The sequence below is a fragment of the Idiotropiscis lumnitzeri genome, chromosome 3 (genome assembly GCF_059441095.1).
Source record: "Idiotropiscis lumnitzeri isolate Australia: NSW breed Sydney's pygmy pipehorse chromosome 3, RoL_Ilum_1.0, whole genome shotgun sequence".
Taxonomy (NCBI): domain Eukaryota; kingdom Metazoa; phylum Chordata; class Actinopteri; order Syngnathiformes; family Syngnathidae; genus Idiotropiscis; species Idiotropiscis lumnitzeri.
Genome location: NC_142393.1, coordinates 17,368,577 through 17,392,164, shown reverse-complemented (window position 1 = coordinate 17,392,164; position 23,588 = coordinate 17,368,577). Strand labels below are relative to the sequence as shown.

At 39.8% G+C, this 23,588-nt stretch overlaps 3 protein-coding genes across 5 annotated transcripts in view; all 3 read right to left on the bottom strand.

Moving 5' to 3' along the window:
- prkar2aa (protein kinase, cAMP-dependent, regulatory, type II, alpha A) overlaps positions 1-7,103 on the bottom strand; it is a 30,477-nt gene extending 23,374 nt beyond the window's left edge. Inside the window, exons 1-2 of one of the 2 annotated variants that reach the window (XM_088291704.1) lie at positions 6,407-7,103; positions 5,321-5,604 (exon numbers count right to left, since the gene is read on the bottom strand). In XM_088291704.1, the coding sequence (XP_088147830.1) occupies positions 5,321-5,567 (247 nt within the window). In that variant the 5' untranslated portion in view covers positions 5,568-5,604; positions 6,407-7,103. Of the gene's footprint in view, positions 1-5,320; positions 5,605-6,388 lie in introns of both variants that reach the window. The other variant, XM_088291703.1, reaches the window with a different exon arrangement.
- A 4,074-nt stretch (positions 7,104-11,177) lies between these two features.
- Positions 11,178-13,547, bottom strand: LOC148340173 (E3 SUMO-protein ligase ZBED1-like). Its single transcript, XM_088291702.1, has 2 exons — positions 12,666-13,547; positions 11,178-12,315 (listed from the first exon to the last, which is right to left on the bottom strand). The coding sequence occupies exons 1-2, from the start codon at positions 13,495-13,497 to the stop codon at positions 11,306-11,308; spliced, it is 1,842 nt and encodes a 613-aa protein (XP_088147828.1). The 5' UTR covers positions 13,498-13,547; the 3' UTR covers positions 11,178-11,305.
- Positions 13,548-15,489: 1,942 nt separating this feature from the next.
- The window catches only part of mgll (monoglyceride lipase), a 29,518-nt gene continuing 21,419 nt past the window's right edge, over positions 15,490-23,588 (bottom strand). For both annotated transcript variants that reach the window (XM_088291711.1, XM_088291710.1), the window contains 4 exons: positions 22,991-23,101; positions 22,013-22,102; positions 19,742-19,957; positions 15,490-17,741 (listed from right to left, as the gene is read on the bottom strand). In XM_088291711.1, coding sequence (XP_088147837.1) covers positions 17,619-17,741; positions 19,742-19,957; positions 22,013-22,102; positions 22,991-23,101 — 540 coding nt within the window. In that variant the 3' untranslated portion in view covers positions 15,490-17,618. The remainder of the gene's footprint in view (positions 17,742-19,741; positions 19,958-22,012; positions 22,103-22,990; positions 23,102-23,588) is intronic.

Here is a 23,588-nt window from a genome sequence, read left to right as displayed (position 1 = left end):
TTTTACGCTCTCATTATGTGGTTTTAAGATCGTTTTTTATAGAAGTTTATCGCAAACGTTTAATGGAAACACAATTTTTTTTATTTACAACGCATCCAGCAGCCAGTCCTCGCTGGTGGCCTGCCACGGGTGCAGTAGGCCCCGGTCTGGGTGGAGGGCGCAGCGAGCACTGCCCCCCGTGGCCCATAGGGAAGCGGCCAGGTTGGGGCCAGGGTGGGGGTTTAGAGCATGGGGATGCAGCTGACACCAAAGACCCAGGCCGACCCGGAGCCGGTCGCGGCGCACCGCGGCATGGGGAAGTGCTCCTGGTCGGGGACCGTTCTGCCCCGGGGTGATCCTGCACGCCCCACGTGGCCACCCGTACACGTCGGGTTGAATCCCCCATGTTGAGCGAGTGCTCGGGGGCTACATCCGTCTACCTCCCAACAAGTCTTGCAAGAACAGGGGATTTCACGTGAATTACGAGATCTCGCAAGTCAGTGCGCTACAACAATTGTGCCTTAGAAGCGAGCCACTCTTAAGTAGAAATACCTACAAATCACAATTATGACATCAAAATTGAAGAATCATTGCTTTTATATTTTGCTTAGGACGAATGGAAACCAAGCTAGTATGACCTCTAATTTTAATATATACAAGTTACACCTTAGTATAGCAGGCAGGATCAGCTAAATCACGACAGAAAAGTGTGCCTTAACGTACGAAAAATACAAATTGTATTCGACCAATAATATTGATATAAGTAACAACATAAAGGGATCACCCGATACTCAATGTATCCCAGTCCAATTTAGGCCAGTAAAGTCCATGTAGTCTCTTTAAGAAGCGTTTAAAAATGTAATGAGAAATTTGGGTTGCTGAACTTTTGTAGCCTCAATTTGATATAGTTGAAATGGAAAGATTGTCAAAAATTAAAGCCAATGTGACATGCAGACAGGTAAAGCCTGCATAACATGTATTAGAACTCAGACAGCTCGATTGACTGAGAAATCTGAGGGCTTTTCCATTCAGCGCCGTCAGTGAGGAAGGCTGGCAAATGCCGTACCTCTAGGGAAGCAATGGTAAAAGCACACAACACACAAAACACTGCTAATCAGGTCACTTGTTCAACAACTCAACAGAAACGACCTAAAAATGTTCACATTCAGTCGTAAAGTGTTTGTGGAAATGTGCACTCCCTCACATTTTTTTAAATCTCATATAAAGTGCTGTGAAAAAGTATTGAGCAGGTGATTTCTGTCTCGGTGATTTAACAAAGGAGGACAATTACTTTTTCACATGGGGCCAGATAGGTTTGTATTTTTTACCCCCTTTGATAAATAAAAATCATAATTAAGAAAGTGCATTTTTTTACATCCCGGGGTTGTCTCGGTGTGATATTAAAATTGGTTTGATGAAATGAAACCATTGAGTGATGAATATGCAAAAAACACAGAAATCAAAAAGGGGGGAAATACTTTTTCACAGCACTGTAAGTCTTTGAGTACACCAGGAACTGACACATATTCATCCTGATAGCGTCTGTATTTAATCTTCAAGTTTTTAAAGATATTCTGCATATTGCTGGCATCGAGAAGGAGTCCTAGTATTGCAAAAATCATAATGAAATTCACCAAAATGTGACAGAGTTTTCGCCTCAATACCTTATTGAAATCACAAAGTTTCCTATACATGTTAAAGAAACCAACTCAGATGTAAGTCATTTCACAACGTTTAGCTCTGGACAGCCGATTGATGTTTGAGCATGTGTTACTTTTTATCTGCAGGCTATGCATCAGAGTGGTCAGGCTAGAGCACATGATGCATATAGCTATACAGGCCTGTGTAATATGTGCCCTGGGGGGGGTGTTACAAAGCTGGCTAGATAATCTCGTGCAATGGATGCCATGTTTGTCATCCACAGTGTTCAGGCAAGAAAGCGCAACACTTTTAAGCTTTGTTCTTTACTGATACGTTGGATTGTGGAAAGTCTAAATGGGGAAATTGTGTTAATCATAATGTATTACGGATACATTGCATGTTCTGACTGGAATTTGAATGGGAAGTAGTTACAGCTCAGTTGGCTCTCATACATGCAGAGTGCGCTAAGCATCCGTCAAACAAGCACACACTTACCCACGTTTACACAAGGAGAGAGAGAGATAGAGTGTGAATGGGAAGGGGGAGGGGTAAAAAGACAGACAGACAGGCAGGCAGGTAGACAGACAGACAGTAATCCCCGCTTTTACCCTGAGCCAATCGACAAAGCCAGCCAATCATTACTTGCATATCGTGTAGGAGTGAGCAAAATTTCCATGGTGTATTATGGGGAAATTAATGACTAATTAAATTGTTAATGCAATTATTAAGGTGCATATAATAAAAGAATCAACAACCAACAAACTCAGAATGATCAATTAACCTATGACTACGCCTGTACCTGGGCATAATGAATTTGGTTAACTGGCAACTGAAAGACATAATCTGAAATTCCACCCTGAAAACAAATGGGAGCTCCAAGCGTATACCTTTGGCAGACTCACAGTCCATTAAACCAAGATCAAGCCACTGAGAAAATGCAATGAAGAAGCTTCATTCACAAGACAACACACATTCATTCAACACAGCTCCACAGCGAAAAAGATGTAGGCCACGCCGCTCTGCGCAGCATATGCAGAGCAGAGCAGCGGAGCAGCTCGCATCTCCTGTAAGTCTACAAAACCCTCAGAAGAGAACTCCAGCTCAGGGTACACTCACTGTGTGGGGTGTGTGTGGGTTTTTTTTTAAATGAATTTCCTTATTCATGTCAGTCTAGTGACTTTGGGTCAGTTGAAATTCCGTAATAACACTCAGCAAGAGCACAAATAATTCAGTGACAACCACTTTGCTGCCTAGATTTTTTACAGAAGATATCAAAACAGTAAGTATAAGTACATATTTTTGGCGCCGGCCTAAATCCTCCAAAAATTACATGTTTGTTCAACTATTAACATTGCATCATCAAAGAGAGCAAGCCATATTCAACACTTACGAATGGGTAATAAAAACAATTTAAAAAAAACATTTACAAGAATAAAACCCACATGTGGACGAGGGCTATCTGTGGATTATGTTTGGAATGCATTATTCTATTTATTATTCAACCGATTCATCAAATAATCTGATAACATTTTATTTTCCATAAAAGTGCATTTTCCCCTTGATTACTGTTTATTTACCAATTATTAAAACCAAAATGTATGTCATAACTCGCCTAAATCTTGGAAACTGATTAAGTTACTGGTTAGATCATAGTTTTCCACAGTAAAAGCAGATGTCTGGAAATGTCAGATTTTGATTTAACGACACAAACAATAATCAGTCTGTTTCCCTGAAGGACTACAGAAATAAGACAATAATTACTGTTTGGAAGCCGAACTCAGAGGATTTGGACAATTTTAAGTTGAGCTCTAAATGATTATTTGATTTTTAAAATAGTTGTCAATTAATTTGATAATCCATTACTTGATGATTATCAATGCATTTTGACACCTCGAGGGAGGACTGGCCAATTGTATACATTTATGAAAAAATATTAAATTAACTTAACTTGTGACATTTGGACCAGAAGCAAACGAAATACTTTGTAGGCTGAGGTGGCGTCAATAACTTAACAATAAAAATATAAATAATTGTCAAGCTGGTGAGGGACCACGTGTCCGGTAAATTTTGGAAATACAGACACCAACTCTTGGAAAACGGGCAGCGTGGCTGTCCCGATTAGCTTGTCAATGAGTAAGGCATGGCATTCTCATATTCATTTAAAAAAAACAAATAAGAAATATCGGCCGCTGATCATGATTGGCCGATTTCCAAGGAAATGTACATGATTGACAAGTCAATCAAAGCCTTTTATTGCCAATCACTAAAACTGATCACCAGCAGTCAACTCAACATGAGCCTCTGTGCTGTGTAGCCTTGCGCCTCCCCTTTTTATGCAATTTGAAAGTAATGTTAAATTTGCTTCCTGTAATGCATCGCGAAAGAATAATTCATAGGGAGAGCAGGTTAAAAAGCTTTCAGAATCACAAATTTAATAATAGTTGGAGAACAAGGTGAGGTTTCGATGCTCACAGCGGGGAAGTTATTTTTTTTAAGGGAGGTGAAGTGGCATACGAGCAGGACAACATGTGCCTGTGTGACACTGGCGGTCAAAAAGATAAACAAAAAACCCGAAAAATAATTTTATTTATTGACTATATGACATCCCTTTCTCAGTAGTAGACGACACCGGGTAGGACCATGTGCGCTCACTTGGAGCTGTGCTACGCAATAACTGGTGGCAAGTATTTCAGAGAGGGCTCCACCACATAGTATATTAAGAAAGCAACTAACCCTAAGCCTGTATGTTTGCTGCTCTTTATTAGAATGAATCTGACACAGATCTCAACAGTAATTAACTGGTTTCTGTAGTCCTCCATGAAAACAGTCTTTAATCCACTTAAAATATTTGCAAACATCTGCATTTGCTTAGGAAAGCAATGATCAACATTTTTCCCTATTTTCTGACATATTAGAGATATAACCAGTTTTCACCCCACTAAGACCATTTTCCACAAAATGGCCTTCTTCACACAATTGTCCAGGATTGTGACGGAGCTTTCCAGTGGCTTTGTGTGGTGGGTTCTAGCTGCAGGCTGAAACAGTGGCTGCATAAATGCACACAACACAATGCTTTTTTGCAGGCAAGATCAGAGTCTGCTTCCTGACTACTGTCGAGGTGCCCATGAGCAAGGCATCGACTTCATCTTGATAGATGCCATGCTCCAATTCAATGGTAATAGTACATGTAATGAATGGAAACAATAAATGTATATAATTCTACAATATAATAAGAATTAATTGGTACAAAATGCTACTTGTTCACAGTCCACTATTGATTTTTTTAAATCCTCTATTTCCAGCTATTCGCTCAAAATCTCACCTGGTCTAATTTGTACTTTTTTTGTGACACCCTAAGATGCCACAATTTGACCCCGGCTAATAAGAAAGCAGTAATTGGTGTCAAGGAAGTACATTATAGTGATATATTTTGACTGCTTGAAGACCATTGTATGTCAGGGAAGAGATAGGTTTAGTCCGAGTTATTGATGGCCGATATGGAGTCTTCGGCGGATGTATTTTTGCTCTGATTAGTGTGTTCTTGCTCTGCTGAGCAGCTATTGATTTAACATTTAAACTATAAATATGGGCAATTAAACATTTTTAGGGGGACATTAAGTACAAACTATTTGAAATAAGAGTCAGTCCCTATACCACGCAAATTACAGGGTTCAGAGTACATGAAACTGGTAGTACTTACGTTCAAAGTCTGAGTCATCATCTTCGTCATCGTCGCCGTTGGACTCCGTTTGCATGGGCTCTCCATCGAACATCACCCCCTTTCCCATTTTCCCACCTTCGCTGCCCCCATCTTGACTCCTGGTGTCCCGCAAGCGGGTGAAGTACTGGACGGCAAATTCCAACAGGTCCGACGGCCGTTGCCGAAGGACCTCCACCGTGTAGCCCTCCAGCAGTTCCTTCAAGCCCACCGGTATCTCAATACTCATGGTTGTGTGTGGCTCAGTGGCAGTGCTTGCTCTCTGTCTGTGGTAGGAGAGGTCATAGTCAAGAGAGGTTGTTGATACTTCGGGGTCATCATTTGGATCATCAAAATTAGTTTGTCACATGGTTGAAGAATTCCCTGCAGCACTTTTTTTCCAAGTACATGCCAAAATTATTGCTTTTTGCATGTGGTATTGATTTTGACAGACAGCTGGAATTCCACTGCCACGCTAACTGGCTCATCAACTCATAAGTTGACAACCCAAGGCAGTAAGTGCAAAGCAGTGACGATTGGTGGTGAGGTCTGACATTGACACTGAACGGCTGCATTATCTCGAGTTGAGCCAGGGAACATGGAGTTCCCACAGCTGCATTGGGCAGATATGAGACTAACGTTTGCCAGTGCGGGAGGGGGTGGAGGGAACATCAGATAAACAGGGTCAGTCGTTAGGTTTTGCAAATATTGCCCAAGCATGTCTCGCGCGCACACACACACACACACACATATCTGTAAACATAGGCTGGTCGTGGGCTAGCAAAGAGGCTAATACTAGTGACAGTTGTGGTAAGGCGACAGCGCCTTTCCGATAAAAAGACACCGACCAGAGTTGATCTAAACTTCCAAATGCGATCGGACAAATTGTCTCGCCATCCTTCAAGACGATAACTAACCTTATGCTATCTAAGAGTTAAGCCACCCTTCAAGTATTTATTTACCGTTCAACGAACGTACAAGTTAAACCGAAAACAAGTGGCCGGTCGGTTTAACACGGTCGCTTGTTACGATAAGCCGCCGGGAAAAGCTAGTGCCAAACGGTCCACTTACATGCGAATTCAATCTCACCGGCTAAACTAGCCCGTCCCCTCCTTCGCCGTGTAGTATTCCTCGGTCACTCTTGCTTTCCGCCGCTTCTTGAAGCCAAACCTCTCAGCCGGCGGTGATGAGAACAGCGAACGTATCCCTCCTTAGAAGACACGTCTTTCCCCCACGTAGTGCCAACAATGTCGTTGGCGTCACCTTGCTAACGTACTACGGCTTAATGGTTTAGCTTTGCTCGTAGCCCCGTCGAAGGTGTAACAAGTAACGACGATGCCGGTCGAGTTGAAGGGTAGGGGGGTGGGGAAGTACCGCTTCACGGCTGCAGCTTCGCACGACGACCACGCACTCCGTGGAGGGTGGGACTTGCTGTAGAGAATTGTGGGGATCTGGCAAGAACAAGCGATCCGGCTAATTCGCTAATAGCCTGTTAGCCACTACTATACTGTACATGTATTCCTACGGCAACTGACACGGTGCGTTCAGCGACCACTCGGGCAAATCCTGGCAGCAAAGCCACCAAACTTCGCAGCGACAAAACACAGCTAAATAAAAAAATAAAGGTTTACAATGTCATACAGTACAGATATTAAATATAATAATGAGAGACGCGTGCATAGAATAAACGCGATAGTACTCCCCAGCTCAAGGAACAGCTACACCGCAAGGTGTCACGCACGAATGAACCTCCAGGAAGCGTGGTGGGCGTGGCGACAGAGAAGAGGTGACATTGATTGACAAGAGGTTGGAACAATCAAATTATGAGAAGTATTTCATTGGCTGAGAACAAGAGGCGGACATAAACGAGGCCGCACCCTCAGTAACCTACACCGGTAAGATTTTATCGACGTCTTCTGGTGTCTATTCCCTAATAGATTGGAAATAGTGTTTGACAAATTTGTGGCCGGAGCACGTTTTGCATTGGAAAAATATGCGACAAAAACTATGCATATATAGTGATATGATGATGTAATCTCAATTTGTCCACAGATTTACTACACTAAGAACAAACGATTGGCCTGTTTAGTAAACCAAAGCTATTATTCTTTATCGTAGCAACTGGACACAAGTTAATTGCACCTTGTGTCATTTAGTGGAATTGTTCTGTATATCATTTAAAGCAGCACTCAGCGGGATTTTGACCCCAAATATCTTTACAATAGCCATTTCATTTGACCATTTATGACTGACACATCTTATAAATCAGTGGCCCCCAAACACTGGTACCGGTCCGTGGGCAACACAGATATTGGTGTAAAAAATAAAAACTTGCAGTTAATGCATGTCAAGATGCTAATTGTCTTCGTCGCAGCACGCTAATATCAAACACACAAGCTAGCGAAATGAGTGAGTAACAATAACACATACGATGCCCGCTCATCACACGGAGCGGAGAGCATTTCAGCAGAGCAGCCTGTCAACAGACGGTGATGAGTTGTTTGTTTTGAATATTTATGTCTTTTTTTTTTCAAGATTTCCAATACCACAGACAGCCCCTAAAGTTCCGTGATGTCGGTTGAAAACATTGATCTATTAAGATTAACAGGCACAAGTTTGAAGAATTACTCCCAGGCCTGCTGTGGCCATAGCAACAGCTTTTCCTCACTGAGTATTCAGGAATGTGAATTGAACAGAAGAAATGCTACTCTTGACTGAGATGGCTCTTTGCAAAGGAAAGCTGGACTAGAATAGAATTCAGTGATTCCCAACCACTGTGCAGCAGCACTTTAGTGATTCGTGAGAGATGTGAAATTATCAAATGCTCCATAGGTAATTTGCACGTAATTGGTATGAAAGGTAGTATTTACAGTATGTATTACAGTGTATCTTCGTTCGTCTATTTATGCCAGCAACAGACTGTTCCACCAGCACCACACAGAACTCTTATTTCAGCAGTATACAGGCGTGATTTCCAACCACTGCCATGAGATATCGTCAGGTGTGCCAAGGGAAAATCATGGAATTGATAAGGAAATTATTTTTGGAAGCATGGTTCCAGTGGCAGAGTGGTGGTCTCCAACCTGGAGGTTGGGGGTTTGATGTTTGACGGAATGACTGTTAACAAGTTACTGAACCTCCAGTTGCTCCTAATGCTGCAACTAGTGTTAAAGGTAGGTGAAAGCACATTTACCATTAAAAAAAATCCATCTAATTGTATTCATAAAGTGTTTTTCATACCTAATAATGCAAATTAAAGTGCCTCACATAATGTCAAAACCCACGGCCCACAAGGATTCAAACACGCACAAAGAGCAATGACCTAATGTAAGAACTTGTGGCTGGGTCCAGAGCACCTCATGAGGAAACACCACAGAATCGGCTCGTTTTGAAGAAACAAAGAATTATAAACTATTGCTAAAATTAAAATATTAAAGAAACAAACAAAAACAAATCATGCAAGCATAAACAATGCAAAGCCATTTTTCAGACCTTCCTTACCCTCCTACGAGAAACAACTAATGACAAATAACATCTGAAAAGTAAGGACTGCGTTTCACTTTTTTACACTGTTATAGCAAAGCAAGTTCCAAGTACAGCAAGTGATAACGGCATCTGTGATAATTATTCACTTCAGTGTGATTTGCCGTTAGTAACTGGTGTTTGCAGATGACTTGGCATTCATGGCCGTCCTGGCAAAAGGTGAACGAGACCGAAATAATGGTAAAAGTGTTTAAAATGAAATGAACTTCACAACAGTCATATAACCGTTGTCTGGACAAGGGGCAAATAGAAGGAGAGGATTTTAGAGGCAACAGAAATAAATATGTTTTGAAGAATTTAAGGGAGTGACATTAAAGGATAAAGAGAAGAAAGGACAACAGGCAGTGCTTAGAAGTGAATGACAATCAATAAGAAGGTGAAGGAGATCAGAACATGATGAGAATGGATCGCTTCTGGTGAGATGCAACCTGCATTTTTTTCCCACACTTGTTACATTTTTAATCACTACACAACATTTTTTTCTAAATTTCTTAATGACTGTAATGTGACCATTCTGTCCAAAACGCAACATTTTTTTTTAAATTTTCTTAATGACTGTAATGTGACTATTATGTCCAAAATGTAAATTTTACCTTTTTTTCTGTAAAATATGAAAGGCTTAGGCACCCAAAAACCAATAACCTTGTGGTTTTTGTTTGTTTTTAACATGCTTGGCTAATGATGACGACGCTGCTTTGATTGCTTCCAACATGTAATGAAAATGAAGTGGAATCTAATCTAATAATCTTGGGCTGTTACATCACAACATATTAGCAATCTTTGGATAGACAACAAACATTCCTCCTACGTATTGTAATAGCAAAAGAATGGTTTCACCTTTTCTCATATAAATCAATGAAAACCAGAGTGATTCAAGAATCTCACACTGCCCTCATCATTTTACACCGGAAGCCGTTCCTCGCGCAACCAATAATATGTTCATCTGGAGGTGTACCTACTTAATAAAAAACGCGAGGCTTGTTTTTTTTGTTTTGATTATATATTGATGGCTAAAACGTTAGAAGTGAAGTTTGGTATTCGGGGTTTTATTCATGCTTAAGACGTTAGACGCCTTTCTATTCTTACATTACGTTCAACTCTCAATGGCTTCAGTGGCGTTATGATGCAACACTGCCACCTACAGGCGATTGGCAAACAACACAGCTGCGTGTGGCGTTTAAATTTAGTTAACCATGAGTAGTTTGCCTGTTGGGTGGCACGATACTACTATTTGGTATAGTACAGATTTTTTTTGTTTTGTTTAATCCTGCAATATATATTCAAATGTGAGTAAAAAGATTTTATTTTTAATTTATCAAATTACTTGAATTGTATCTGCAATAATCTCTTCCTGAACGTTGAGTGAGTATATGATTTCTGCGTTTTACAGATACTTTTATTGCTTGCTTTTATTGTGCTGCATCCTAACGTAAATTTAATGGCAATAAAGAAACACTTTGAACACGGAATCTTAAAAATGGAACGTCCTAGCTTCAAAATGTCATTAACAATGTGTGACAAACCGGTCATTTCACCTTTCATTCAATAACTGTCATGTTTTATAGCAAAACAAAGCCTGTTTCTTTTTGTAAAAAAAAACAAAAAAAACTGAGCGGTCCACTTTAATGCAATTATTTGGTTAAAACGTCACATTTTTATCAGTAATCGGTGTAATTGATTAACACATTTTTGTAATGAGCAGTAATGAATATAATGTAGACTGCACCGAGAAAAAAAGTGACAAATGAGCATTTACGATCAAAGTCAGCTTTTTACCTGTCGTATCAAATTTGAACATACATTTTTTGCATGCTTTTACTATGTACGAAAGGACAAAATCAAATTCCTTTGTATCTGGATTCAGCGAGTTGGGAACTAGTTGAAGCAGACCATCTTGGATTGTCCCTTGTACGGTGTCCTAATTGTAGTAAAGAAAATAACCACCAGGGGGCAGAAGACAAGTATCAGATTGTTTTTAGGAAGGTTTTTACTATATGGTGATGCAATAAGTCGCAGAGATGCTTGTATCAAATTCGATGCGTTTGGCAATATAGGGTTAGTTTGTACTGTAATATTGTGGAAGAGCCCAACTCGGCACTTTCGTTGAGAATTAGCTCCAGCTCTGAACTACGTATGCATCACATCAGCGGCAAGCTTGTAACTACTGTATGTTTGACTGCAATGTCCTGCTCAAATCAAGTAAAATCTAAATAAAATCAAAGCAACAGTACATGTGTATTTATATGTATGTAAGCATGTATGTATTTGTATGTGTGTAAGCAATAGTAAATGTGTCTTTAAATAAAGATGGAGAACCTTGAACAGTTTAGAGTATGTTTTTGTTATTTCTTTAACAGAGTACCACTAAAATGAACATTACAATCACACAAGTCCAACTGTTTATGTAACGTACTTTAACATAATTAACATCACATGCATGCAAAGTTAACTTGTGTTGAGGTTTCTGGTTAGGAATACCAGTCTGTCTACCATTGCAGGGTTTAAAGAGGAACAATTGACAATGTTGCCACTGGTACTAAAAAGCCTCTCTGAGGGGGAGCTTGTTGCAGGAATGCAGAGATACTTGCGGGCAAGTTCGGCAAGATTTGGAAATTTCACTTGATGTATTCTCCACCAAGTAAGTGGATTGTCCTCCGTGTCGATTGACGGTGTTAGCAGGTAGTTGTTAAACTCTGCTTCCAAGGCATCCTCGAGGGTTCGAGGGGACTCACACTTTACTGCAGCTCCGCTCCCTTTTTCTTTAAAGAAAAATCCCAAGGATTTCTTAGCTTTCTTTTCCTGGGGTGGGGCAGTGGCATTGGAGATGCAGTGATGTATCTTCTGGGTCTGCATCATCTCTGAGGTCACTCTGGCTTTAACTTGGGACTTCTTGTCTGCACTGACAAAATCCATCTTGAATCTGGGGTCCAAAGAAGATGCTACATCAAGCAGTTCCTGAGTAGCTTCATGATCATATTCCTTGTTGATATAGTGGAGCATCTCAACCTTCAGCTTCTTTGTTAGGTCTGTGTCTTTCTCCTGCACAATCAGGACTGAGTTGTTCAAGAGGTGAAGAACAGGCTTCACGTAGGAAATACTGACATAGTCTTCTCCCGAGAGTGCATCAGTTAAGTCCAGCAGTGGGCCCAGTGACCTGCTGACAGATTCCAGGACAGCTATATCTTGCCAAGTTGGGATTAAATGACACATCCTCGTTTCCACAGACAGGGCCTGAGTTATGGCCTTCTGCTGCTCCAGTATCCTACAGATCATCATCTGTCGAGAGCCCCATTTCTTTGCGCCTTCTGATAGGAGGGAATGAGTTGGTAGATTGAGGTCCTTCTGGGCTTCTTTAAGAGCACTTTTGGCCTTCCAGCTGTGAGAGAAGTGACCAACCAGCTTCTTGCAGACACCCACAGCACGCTCAATTTGTCCATCACGTTGGACTGCATTTTCTATGGTGAAATAAAAGCAGTAATTATTTCACAAAAATAGTATTTTACAGTACTTTCAACATGTTTTATAACTTGTGAAGCTATTGTATTTCAATATGAATTGTATTCCTTGTGCTTTCTGTGTTGTTTGCAGGGCTTAAATATGATACTGATTCTGAAACAATAACGTGAATTTTGAAAGTTTGCCATTTCACTGTCTCACACAAATGATAAAGTACTCCAACTTGTCAATGGATTCATGTAAACAAGTAATTGCATATAAAGCTACAACTAACTAAACCTTAGAAAACAGATCATTACAGAAAATGCACGGTAGCGTAGACAAGGTGGCAGAACAAGAATTATCTTACCAACTGCAAGATTAAGTACGTGGCCAAAACACTGCAGTCTGGCCCACTCATTCTGTGCATCAGCTTTCTCCATGTTTGCAACGTTTATGTTGTTTTCTGTTGTTATGCAGACTAGATGTGTGTCGTCCAGGCCCCAAGCAGCCACCGCTTCTTTCATCCTCACTGTAATGTTCTCGCTTGTGTGATCCTCCGGGAAATATACCGTTTGCAGACAGCGACTTCTAATTTGGAACTCCTTATTAATGAAGTGGATAGTCAGAATGATGTAGGGATCCCCAGTCCGACTGCACAAGTCCGTTGTCGCTGCACAATATTCCACATCGGACAGCTCTGTTTGAACTTCCGCTTTGCATTTCTCGTACAGCTCCGGAACGGCAACTTGGGAAAAAAAGTTGCGTGACGGTATAACATACCGTTTGTCAAGCGTGCTGATCAATTTTTTAAAACCATCTTTGGAAACTGCATGAATGGGGACCATGTCTTTCGCCAGGTAAAAGGTGATCGCATCCGTTACTTCTTTCTGTCGTTTGGAACCTCCGTCACATGCCGCAACACTTGCAAAGGTGTTCGAAATGTTTTTCTGTTTTGTAAAATATTCCGATTTGGCTTCGCATTCGAGGAACTGAGCCGAGTGGTGCCGGCGTAGATGATAAAACAAATTAGTTGTGTTACCTCTCGTTGCGGCCACCGGGGTACGGCAGTGTCCACACACAACACGTGTTTGGTTAACATCAGCCTTCGTGAAGCCGAAATGATTCCAAACAACCGAGGTTGCATTTCTTTTTGGCACCAAATCATCGTTTACTTGGATTTTCTTGTGACCGTGGCTCATTTTCAACGTGGTGTGCTCTGCTTGAGCAAATTGAGCAAGAACGATTTTGATTGGTGGAGTGATGCGCGCAGTGTATGTTGGGTATATTTTGAGTTTATTTGCCCCCCCCCTGCGTTGCAGAAACGGCACTATGACCTGCTTAGACTTATTACTTTATATAAACTACTAAACTATTTTACCCGAGTAGCAACTTTATTGCTTTTTGTTCAATGTAGCGTCACGCGCCACTGTACAGTAAACTGGGACAAAAATCACAATTTACAGTCAAAGTGTTGTTTATTTTAGTACACGCAAAAAGATTATCTCGGACAAATACATTTTTTTGAAATATACATTGATGCTGTGACAGACATGGAGAAAAAGAGACGCACAAACCAATCTGTTTAAACGTTACACAACATAGCTGTTTATCAAAAACACCCTGGTAGAGTTAGACTTTATTGCACCAACATGCTCACACTTGGTCATGGTGTTATATCGTTAAGGCACACAACACTTTACCATAAAAGAATACAATACAAGGTCCTGTTGTGGAATTGTCCTTATTTTTCTGGGACATAACGTTGTGATCAGATACTATTTTGGACTTTCTTTTTGCTCAATCATATCATCCATTTCATTATCACATACATGCAATAAAGTCCAGTTCCTGGCATTTTTACATTTGTTGACAGAAGAAAATGAACTGTCCCAAAGTGCATGCTATGGAATCAAGCAAAACATGCCAAGAGAATGTTCTAACATTCATGTTTTTGTAGAATTGTAATCTGCAAAATGCAATGTAGATTTAAACACCAAGCATTAAAAAATTCAATATACGATCTGATGAAACACATGGTCATACGTTTGTGGGACTGCATACAACTTTCAATCAGTTATAAATTACACTTGTGATACAAGGTATAAAAAAGTGCATTGTTCTGAATATTTGATCAGTACACATTAGCCTGTAAATATTTGCCCACCCAACCCCGCATAATAGACTTAGCGCTGCTTTTTTTTAGTGTTATAGTTGTTCAAAGACTCACCCACTAAAATTAAATCTGTTTAAAATATAAAGCAAAACAATATTTTTTTCATAAAATGCCTGATAAGTAAGGTTATAGTTATACCCATTATAATTTAGATTCTCACCACTAGAACAGGAAAAATAATACATTTTACAGCCCAGGTCTGTAAGGTATATTTTACACTATTTTGGAATCACACACATGAAAGGTCCATCATACTTTAAAAAAAAAGAAACAGTCATAAAGTCAGTTTATAAAATAAACCAGTAATCACTGACTTGTGCTGCAAACCCTTCAGCATTTTCCCACCCACATAAAATTATTTCTGAATGTAAAGGAGACTAAATAAATATACTAACAGTCATGTTGGTTATTAAATGGGTGCTCTGTCTACATAGAATCATAATAAAACATACTGTATATACCGTATAATGGAACACAGTAATTGTGCATGATTAATTTCTAAGCATGAAAAAGCTGCAAAAAAAAAATCACGTTTGTAGAAGTAAACAGTGCCTTACTGTGGATGTGAACGTGTTCACATACGCTCACCATCTGATGATATGTAACTGACCCAGCAGATGTTACTGTGATCAAAACAGGGTTGATACGCTCTTCCCGATACAAGAATGGTGATTTATGTGTATAAACAATCTTGTGGCATTGACCTTAAAGTATTTTTGGGGTTAACTTTCATGCCGTGTTTTTGTCTTCTTCCAGGGGCAACCGCGACCTCTACTTCAAGTTGCTTAGGAAACGGCATAGGAGTGTGACTGGATGATGGCCATTTTTTATACTGAGCTTGAGGGGTGGAGGGTGTAAATGCTTGTGCCCCCCAGTCTGCCTAGGAAAAAGGTGACAGCTCAAAAGTGCGACTAAGAAAAAACAACTGTGTTGCTGTGCCTTCTAGATAGGCATTTGTGGAAATTCTGCCAAGAAACAAATGAACACAGTAATGTGTGATGCGACCTTGACCTTTGACCTTGACCTTTGAGTTAGTTATTTTGGTGTGCCCCATGGATTCTGCCTAGAAACAAGCAACCAATACAAATCTGTAACATGGCTGATTTTCTGTCTAAGCTCCTGGGCCTGATAGCTAAAATTGCCCCACAAACTCTGCCTTGCATCAAGTGACCAATATGAATGTATGAAATAGCATAAAAAAGCAATCTGAGCAGTCATAAGAGTTACAGTAGCTACTTGGTGCCTGTGAAATATTCCTAGTAGCAGGTGACCGAAAGGAATTTTCTGTGCTGCTGTGCTTGATATCTAGTTCATTGTGCACGACAAAGTCTGCCTTGTATTGACGATCAATAAAAATGGGTGACATGGCCATTTATTGTCTATGTTGCTGGGCATGCACACACTGAGGAGGAACTGTAGAGTGTATTCTCTGCATGTGTTCAATCTGGAAAAAGATGTGGATTTTAGCAGAAACAGCCTGATTGGGATTCACTGTATGCTGCTCTCAATACACACTATGCACCAATGATGCTAACTATCCTCACTTGTCTGTCAAAGCTCACACAAAAGAAACTCCTCCGAGCGTCAGTTGGACAAAGCAGGCCCTGAAAGCGCAGCATCCTTTGTCTCACATGCTGCAAAATTAACAGGATGTTATTAAAAACACACACGTACACGCGCATAAAAGGTGCTGCCATGGTTACGACCAGCACATCGTTCTCGCTCCTCACCCCACAGCCCCGGTGCTGATGATATGCTAATGTTGTGCAGTAACATGCACTCATGTCGTCAGACAGACGTTCCTGGATACGTTATCGATGCAAAAACCTTCATGTCAGCATGTATGTGCTCAAGATGCAGGTGTGGATGCGCTGCAGAGCCAGCTAACATATGAGTATTTGTAGTTTGTAGTAATATCATGTGTAGATTAAGCCATTGTTTTCGATGTATTATATATTTCTCACCAGTCACAAGGTTTATGATGAAACTATGTCTGATTTTCTGACAAAAAAAAAGGTGTCAAAATTTTAGATAATCCGGGATTATCTATAGCATTTTTGAAGAGATAACTAGTTGAGGTCAACAGAAATGTAATTTTATCCAGGCAAATCAATACAAGACTCAGGCCATTAAAGGCAGCATGAACTGACCACCCGAGGCAGCATGGTTGAGGCTGCACTGGGGGGGAAAACTGGCCTTGCTGATGGAATGGACAAATACTACTGGTCACCACAGCAACACAAACAATAAAGGGGCAAAACATACCAGACGGACTCTTTGAAGCATTGGGTGTGATAAATAGTATGTAAAGATAGTTCTTAAGAAAAGCTGAGATGGCGCCAGAGCCCCAAAATTAATCTCATTCTATTGAGTTTGTCAGTAACACACCCAGTCACAACACATTAAATATAGAATTGCAATGTGCAGGTTGGTATTAGTCATGAATTTTAAGTGGATTGTCAGGACTAAAAAGAAGAAAATTAAAAATATTCTCAACTGGCAAATGAATTCACATTGTTATCCTACGGCGGAGTTGTGTTTTTTGTGTTACATCCGATATTTATTCAACCATTACAGTTTGAGTCAAACTGTAATGCTGTGTGAAAAACCTAATCACAGCGTCCACAGTAATGCGGCTCGAGGAATTGGAATAGACTTGCATATACCTAAATTATAACATCATTCATGCACAAATGATTGAGAAATTAAGGAAAGAAGTAGTAATGCTCTGCCTAGCAATGGAAAAAATAAAAAATATTCACAGTTTTTTCCTTGGCCCATACCCTAATCAACAAACTAGTGTGAATCGCTCTAAGTTGTATTTGCATAAAACTAATTAGGATTAGGAAATGTGGAGTCGCGGATTTGTAACTTCTATGACGGATCATGTGCCATTTGTAAAACATTCATTTGGGGAAGGCTGAGGAATACAACTGGCATTATATGCGCAATCACAGAATTTGTCATTATTGCGCTACAAACCTGAGCATACTGCAACTTGAACCTGTACATCCATTTTCCAAGTATGGTTTGAGCTGACTGCTAGTTAAACCACAGAGCTATGTACTGTACAATATATTTTCAAGAAGGTGGATTCCTTGGAGTTTTGACTGGCCTCTTTTTACATATTCCGTAAGTCTACAAGCCTTATGGTGATGGCAATGTGGCGTTGGGAAGGCGCTCTGTGATCCAGCCGGTCACCTCCTTCAGCACGGATTTTGACACCTCTGGCAGGTCGTGGTGAAGGGAGTGGTAGCCTCCCTCATAAACCTGCCAAGAAAAAATGTACGTGTCACAAGGGTAATATTTTGCCTGTTGAAAACTGCTGCGCCACATGGTGGCATGTCGTATTGGACACCGCTCATCCTGTCCAGGATCACGAGGGGTGCTGCAGCCTAAGCCAGCTGCCTACGGGCGAAAGGCGGCCTACACCCTGAATTGGTTGTCAGCCAGTTGCAGGGCACACAAAGACAAACAACCGCTCTTGCTTACAATCACACCTAGGGGAAATTTAGCATGTTCAATTAACCTACCATGCATGTTTTTGGTGAGACGAAACCGGAGCACCCAGACAAACAACCAAATATAACGTCACTCTGCTTGGCACACAAATAAGGCGAGTGCACTACTTCACCATCGCATGATGTCTATACTGAAATGAGAGCTTCACTGTACAATGAATGGAGACTTCATTAGAAGTCATTAGAAATCCTTGACTTTCCTTTCAAATTTAACATTCCCAATGTCTGATACACTACACATCAAAATTCTGCAAGAAATGTGTGAAATTGAATGCATACTTGAGACTCGTCAATTTGGTCCTAATAGATTAATTTGAAATATTGCAAAAATAAGTACACACCAAAGTCAAGAAACACAAAAATGCAACAGAGTGATACTTTTCAAAGGGGGAAATCTCATCCATTGTGGTGGTCAATTTCCTGCATGTATCTGATTTTTAAAAAAAGGTGAATCAAGAAAAGTTTAAGAAAAAAAAAAGAAGAAAATGTAATGGAACCTAAATAGTCCAAAAAAACATTTGGCATTCAACCAAATTCACAAAACTATATTCCTCGAAAATCACACAAAACTACTGTCATGCAAAGCGCAGTTCTGCGAGCGTCATAGTGTCCGCCGAGTGGCTTATGCTTTATCTTATACTCTATGGAACACCTTTTGTAAAAAAAAAAAAAAATGAACATCTTCAACAATGGTATTGTGAAAAGAGGAACCTAAGAAAAGTAAAGAATACATACAGGCACACACTATTGACATTTTGATTTATTTAGGAGAAGAATGTTCTAAATGTACGGTGTTTTGCAGCCTTGTCATTCAGCAATGTAATTGTAGTATTATTATTATTTGTTTTATTTTGATGTTATTATTAACAGCACACTGACCAACAGGAGAACCCAGGCTGTTCTTTTGGATCAATTCTAAATTCATCCACTTGTATCATGCCAGCGACTAGCTGGTGCTAAGCTAACTTGGCTATTTTCATCTTGCAACTTTGCAAACTAGGATGGTGTCCGAGGACAACAGCAAGTAAACAAAGACGTTGATACACATGCCTAGCTGGGCTTTATTGACTGATCAATTAAAAATTAATTTTTTTGCTCATTTGAACGCAGCGTGCACGCCCCACATACTGTACATATTGGGAGTGATAATAACAACAGAGGATGCTGGAAGGCAGGGGAGCAGGAAATTAAAAATGTTCCCTCTAAGCTGTGCGCGTGAGAAATTGCGCACTGCTCTCACCATCTCAGCACATATGGTGACGGTGGCGCGCACCACACACACACAGACACATTATATTTCTATACGCATTCCTTCATGAATTGACTAAATGTACTCCCGTCCAGATCAGCACTAAAAACCTAATGGCTTCTTTTCACATAACAACGAACTACAAGTTTTGCAGCAATAGGTGAGCAGTTTTTGTGTAACCAACTGACAACCAAGCAAATGGCCAACAAACAGAACCTGCCAGTACTAACGTTCAATATTGACTGATACTATAACTGGATGTATTCTTGTGGTTAAAGCTTAAATTTCACTTCATCATTCCTAGAGGCGCTCAAAATAATTTATAGCAAGCCCTCTCTGATTCTAACATCTGATGGCGCAAAACACTGTTCATAACTTATTTCCTTCCCATTCAGCTCTGCACTCCTGCATTTTAGATTCTGAACTTAAGAGGCAAGACAAAAACAAAAAAAAAAAAAAAAAATTTCAACTGAATGAAAATAAGCACACACTGTTCCCACCTTCAGGTTCTTGTCTGCACTGGGAGCCTTGTCAAACATCATTCTAGAGCCTTGAATGTCACAGAGCTTGTCAGCGTCACCATGCAGGAGCAGGAAGGGCCAGCTGATGGACGGGATCTCTCTCTCAATGCGCTCTGTCGCCCCCATTAGCTGCATGCCAAATGACACACGCATCCCTCCGTGGAAATTCAGCTCGTCAGCATCATAAGCCTCCACCTGGAAAGAAATACATGTACTATTAGCACTTACTTTACTTGCTGCTCTATTGTCTTACACGGGAAAGGATGGAGAACCTGGATCGGCAACCTTAATACTGAAAGGAGCCATTTTGATCACCCCCCCCCCAAAAAAAAACAGGAACCATTAAATCTTTTTACATGTATATTTTTTCTTTTTCTTTTTTTACCCATATGTATAAGAATCGACGTGTTGGATTTCTAAAATTAATGAACCGCCACAGAGAATATGACATTTTATTTTTGCATGAAACAAAAAAAATTTGCTGTCTTGGAAAAAGACGCTTGGCTGAAGCTTACTTCAAAGCTTCAAATGAAATTGTCAATGTCTATTTGAGTCTTCGTCATAGTCATGAAAATGAAGCCAAACATACATTATGCACCTAAAACGAACCAAAAATGCTTCTTGGTTTCATCTACATTTTATTATGCAGTGTGTTGTCAACAAAAGAAAAAAGACCACTTCACCTAACAATGTAAAAGATATATTTGTATAATAGACTAATCAAATATTAATTTTAATTGGTTCATATGGTTTTTGCTGCTGACCCTCATCTTAAAAGTGTTGGCCCATCAAGGGATGTGTCACCTTCATTTTGATTCTTGATTTTAAGCTGTGATCTTAGAGGCATGAATGATGTATAGTGAAGTAGAATTAAACATTTTGCTTTCTTCCCCAAATTTATTTCTTGGATTTATCTTTGGTTAACCTACCGTGTGTTAAATAGCTCAATAAATCTCAGTGCCTGGTGTCGCACATCAACACTTGTACTGCATATCTTGACAATTAAAAAAAAATGCATTTTCATGTTTAAGAGTACCATAATTTTCAAAAGCAGAATCACATTGAAAAAACGAGCAAACAAATTTAAATTTAAATTAAATTGTATTTATATATTCACCAGAGCCACAGCAGAAGGATAACCGAGCCATGGGTTGCTGATGCCTCGTCCAGAATGAGACGCATCGGGAGCAAACACCACCGCCAAGGCCCAACAAAAAGAATTTGACAACATAGGCTATAAGGTTTGCAACTCTAACATTAAGAGGCGCAAGAACTATGACAACTTACTAACTTCAACTAACGTGATGAACTTTGTCACGATAAAATCCGCAAAGACAGGTAAGCTAAATTAACTTATACGTGCTTGAGAATGAATGAGTTGTTAAAGAATATGGGAAATTGTTGTCACGTGTCGGACATGGCCAATATTTACAAGAGATTTCTGCAGATCCTTTAGTATTGTTCTAATCCTCATGGGGGCCTCCTTTCTTTGAAAAACCATCATGCATGATGTACTGTGTATATTATGCAAAACCTCAGGTTAGGAACAATCAAAGAATCAACTGCCTTGTGGTTTTGTTTTTTGTGTGGCTTTTAATGACACTTGCAGAGTAGCGTGTTTTTGTTTTGCAATGGTTAACGCCTACTGTGTGACAAGTAAAGACAACAAAAAATGAGTCACTGCGATAAAGGAGTTGTGACATGGGAGAAGTAAAGGTAAAGTACATTTAGTCCTACATTTAGTCCTTTAAAGAGCAGAGGACAGACACGCTTTTGTTCCACAGCACCGATCGTCAAACATGTGCCTATATCCCATGTACAGTATTTACTCAGCTGATCGAAGCTCCTGTAAGGCCACTCGTTCCGCTGCTATGAACTATTCATGAGTGTGAAGTGATAAGTTTATCACCTCACTGAAGAACGCCAGAAACATTTTATTGATTGACTAATTTTAGACTTTCTTCCAGAATCCAGAGGGAGTAGTAACTGACATTAGATATTGGGTTTTGAATAAATGACATTAAAAATGGCATGAATGTGTGAACAACAAAAAAACAACTTGAATTATTCTTGGAATTCCAAGCTGGTGTGATACAATTAAAAAGGAAACAACAAATCATCACAAATATCATTAAATATAACGTGCATTTCACATTCACTCACACACTGATTCACACGCACACACACACACCCTACGACATACTTGCATTCAATGATTGCCCATGAGAGCGTTTAAATTATGTTCTTCACCTGCTTTTTGTCCCGTGAGAGCCATTTGGTCTCAATGGAGCCCAGAGTAAAGTTTGGCAGCATGTGGTTCAAAACCTTGGCCAGGAAAACCTGCAGATGGTGAATAAACAAAGACGCAACAAACTCGTCAATGCATTTTCAATATGACTCAAGCGGGTCCATGTAGAATGAGGACAGCATAAAGGCCGGAAGGACGTGTTTTGCAATTTAAGTAGACCTGTTTGTGGATTTTTTTTTTTTTTAAGCATCTGACAAATTAACAGTTTGGCAAAAGTAGCTTGTTAGCACCAGTAACACGTGATTGCTGTTAAAAATAGTGACAACAAAATTATAAGAACATCGTAAGTACAAGAATAAAATTATATATATATATATTGATAAGCTAAGAAGAGAATGCTTTATATTTGCAGGTAGTACATATGCATACTGATCTGAAAATAGCACCCTTGAGCTTGGGTCAGAAATTTTCAAATCAATTGGGCTCTTACACTGTTTAATAACGTATAAAAGTTTGGAAATAGCGACCCATGGAGTGGAGGTAACATTTTAGAACTTTGCTACTTCTGTCATCTTGTCAGGGTTTTAACTTCTTATATTATCAAAATACAAATATCAGAATCAGGAAGATCACAAACAATAAAAATGCCCTTCCTCTGACCATTACCAACTCTACTCTCAAAATGTATAGTTTTCTTGCAAAGAATGTAAATCCCTAAAATAATAAGCATTAAAGAAGTGGGGCTGGTAGGGAGCTGAAAGAGGAACATTTAATGATGTTTGACTAGTGGATGCTGTGTCAGACAATATCACCCCCTCTCAAAAAAAAAAAAATAACAGGGATCTTTTTTAAGCAGCCTAAAACTACATTAATTACAACTTGATAAACAAATAAATAACATCTAAATCAAATGCAACCATGAATACAGTAAGGGGGGAATAATCAGTGAATAATGGAGAAGTAGCATGTATAAGATATACCTTGAATGGTGTGGCGGAATCTGGGTTCATCTGGACCATGGGACCAATCAGAACCACTCCGGTAAAATCAGTAGGCCTCTCGCAGGCTGTGAGGATGGATATTGCGCCACCCTGCGTGGAGCAAATCATAGATAATTTATTTAGAAAGACAGTGACTGTCAGGTCAGGGCAGTTTGATGAAGCCCTTGTACTCAGAATCATTAAATTACGTAGGTGGTTACAATTTGTACGTCAAATTATGTCAACGCCTAAAAATGAGTGCATGCAATTGAGCTAAGGGCCACTGCCAGTTTTGCCCTTGATTTGCCTGAAATATATACATTGGGCTGGGCCGCAGCGGTATGGCTGAATAGTATATCACGATATAATTATTTCATATAATAATAATAATAATATTCCCTTTATTAGTCCCACAATGGGGAAATTCGAGATTCGAACCCAGGCCTCTTAGGGAGACTGGGTCCTGAACGCGGCGCCTTAGACCACTCGGCCATCCATTAGTCGATAGATTTTTAAATTTTTTTAAACTATTGAACCCGTGCGGAAAAATGTTCGTATTTTTTAAATAAAAATGGATGTAAAGTGCATTTTCACCTCC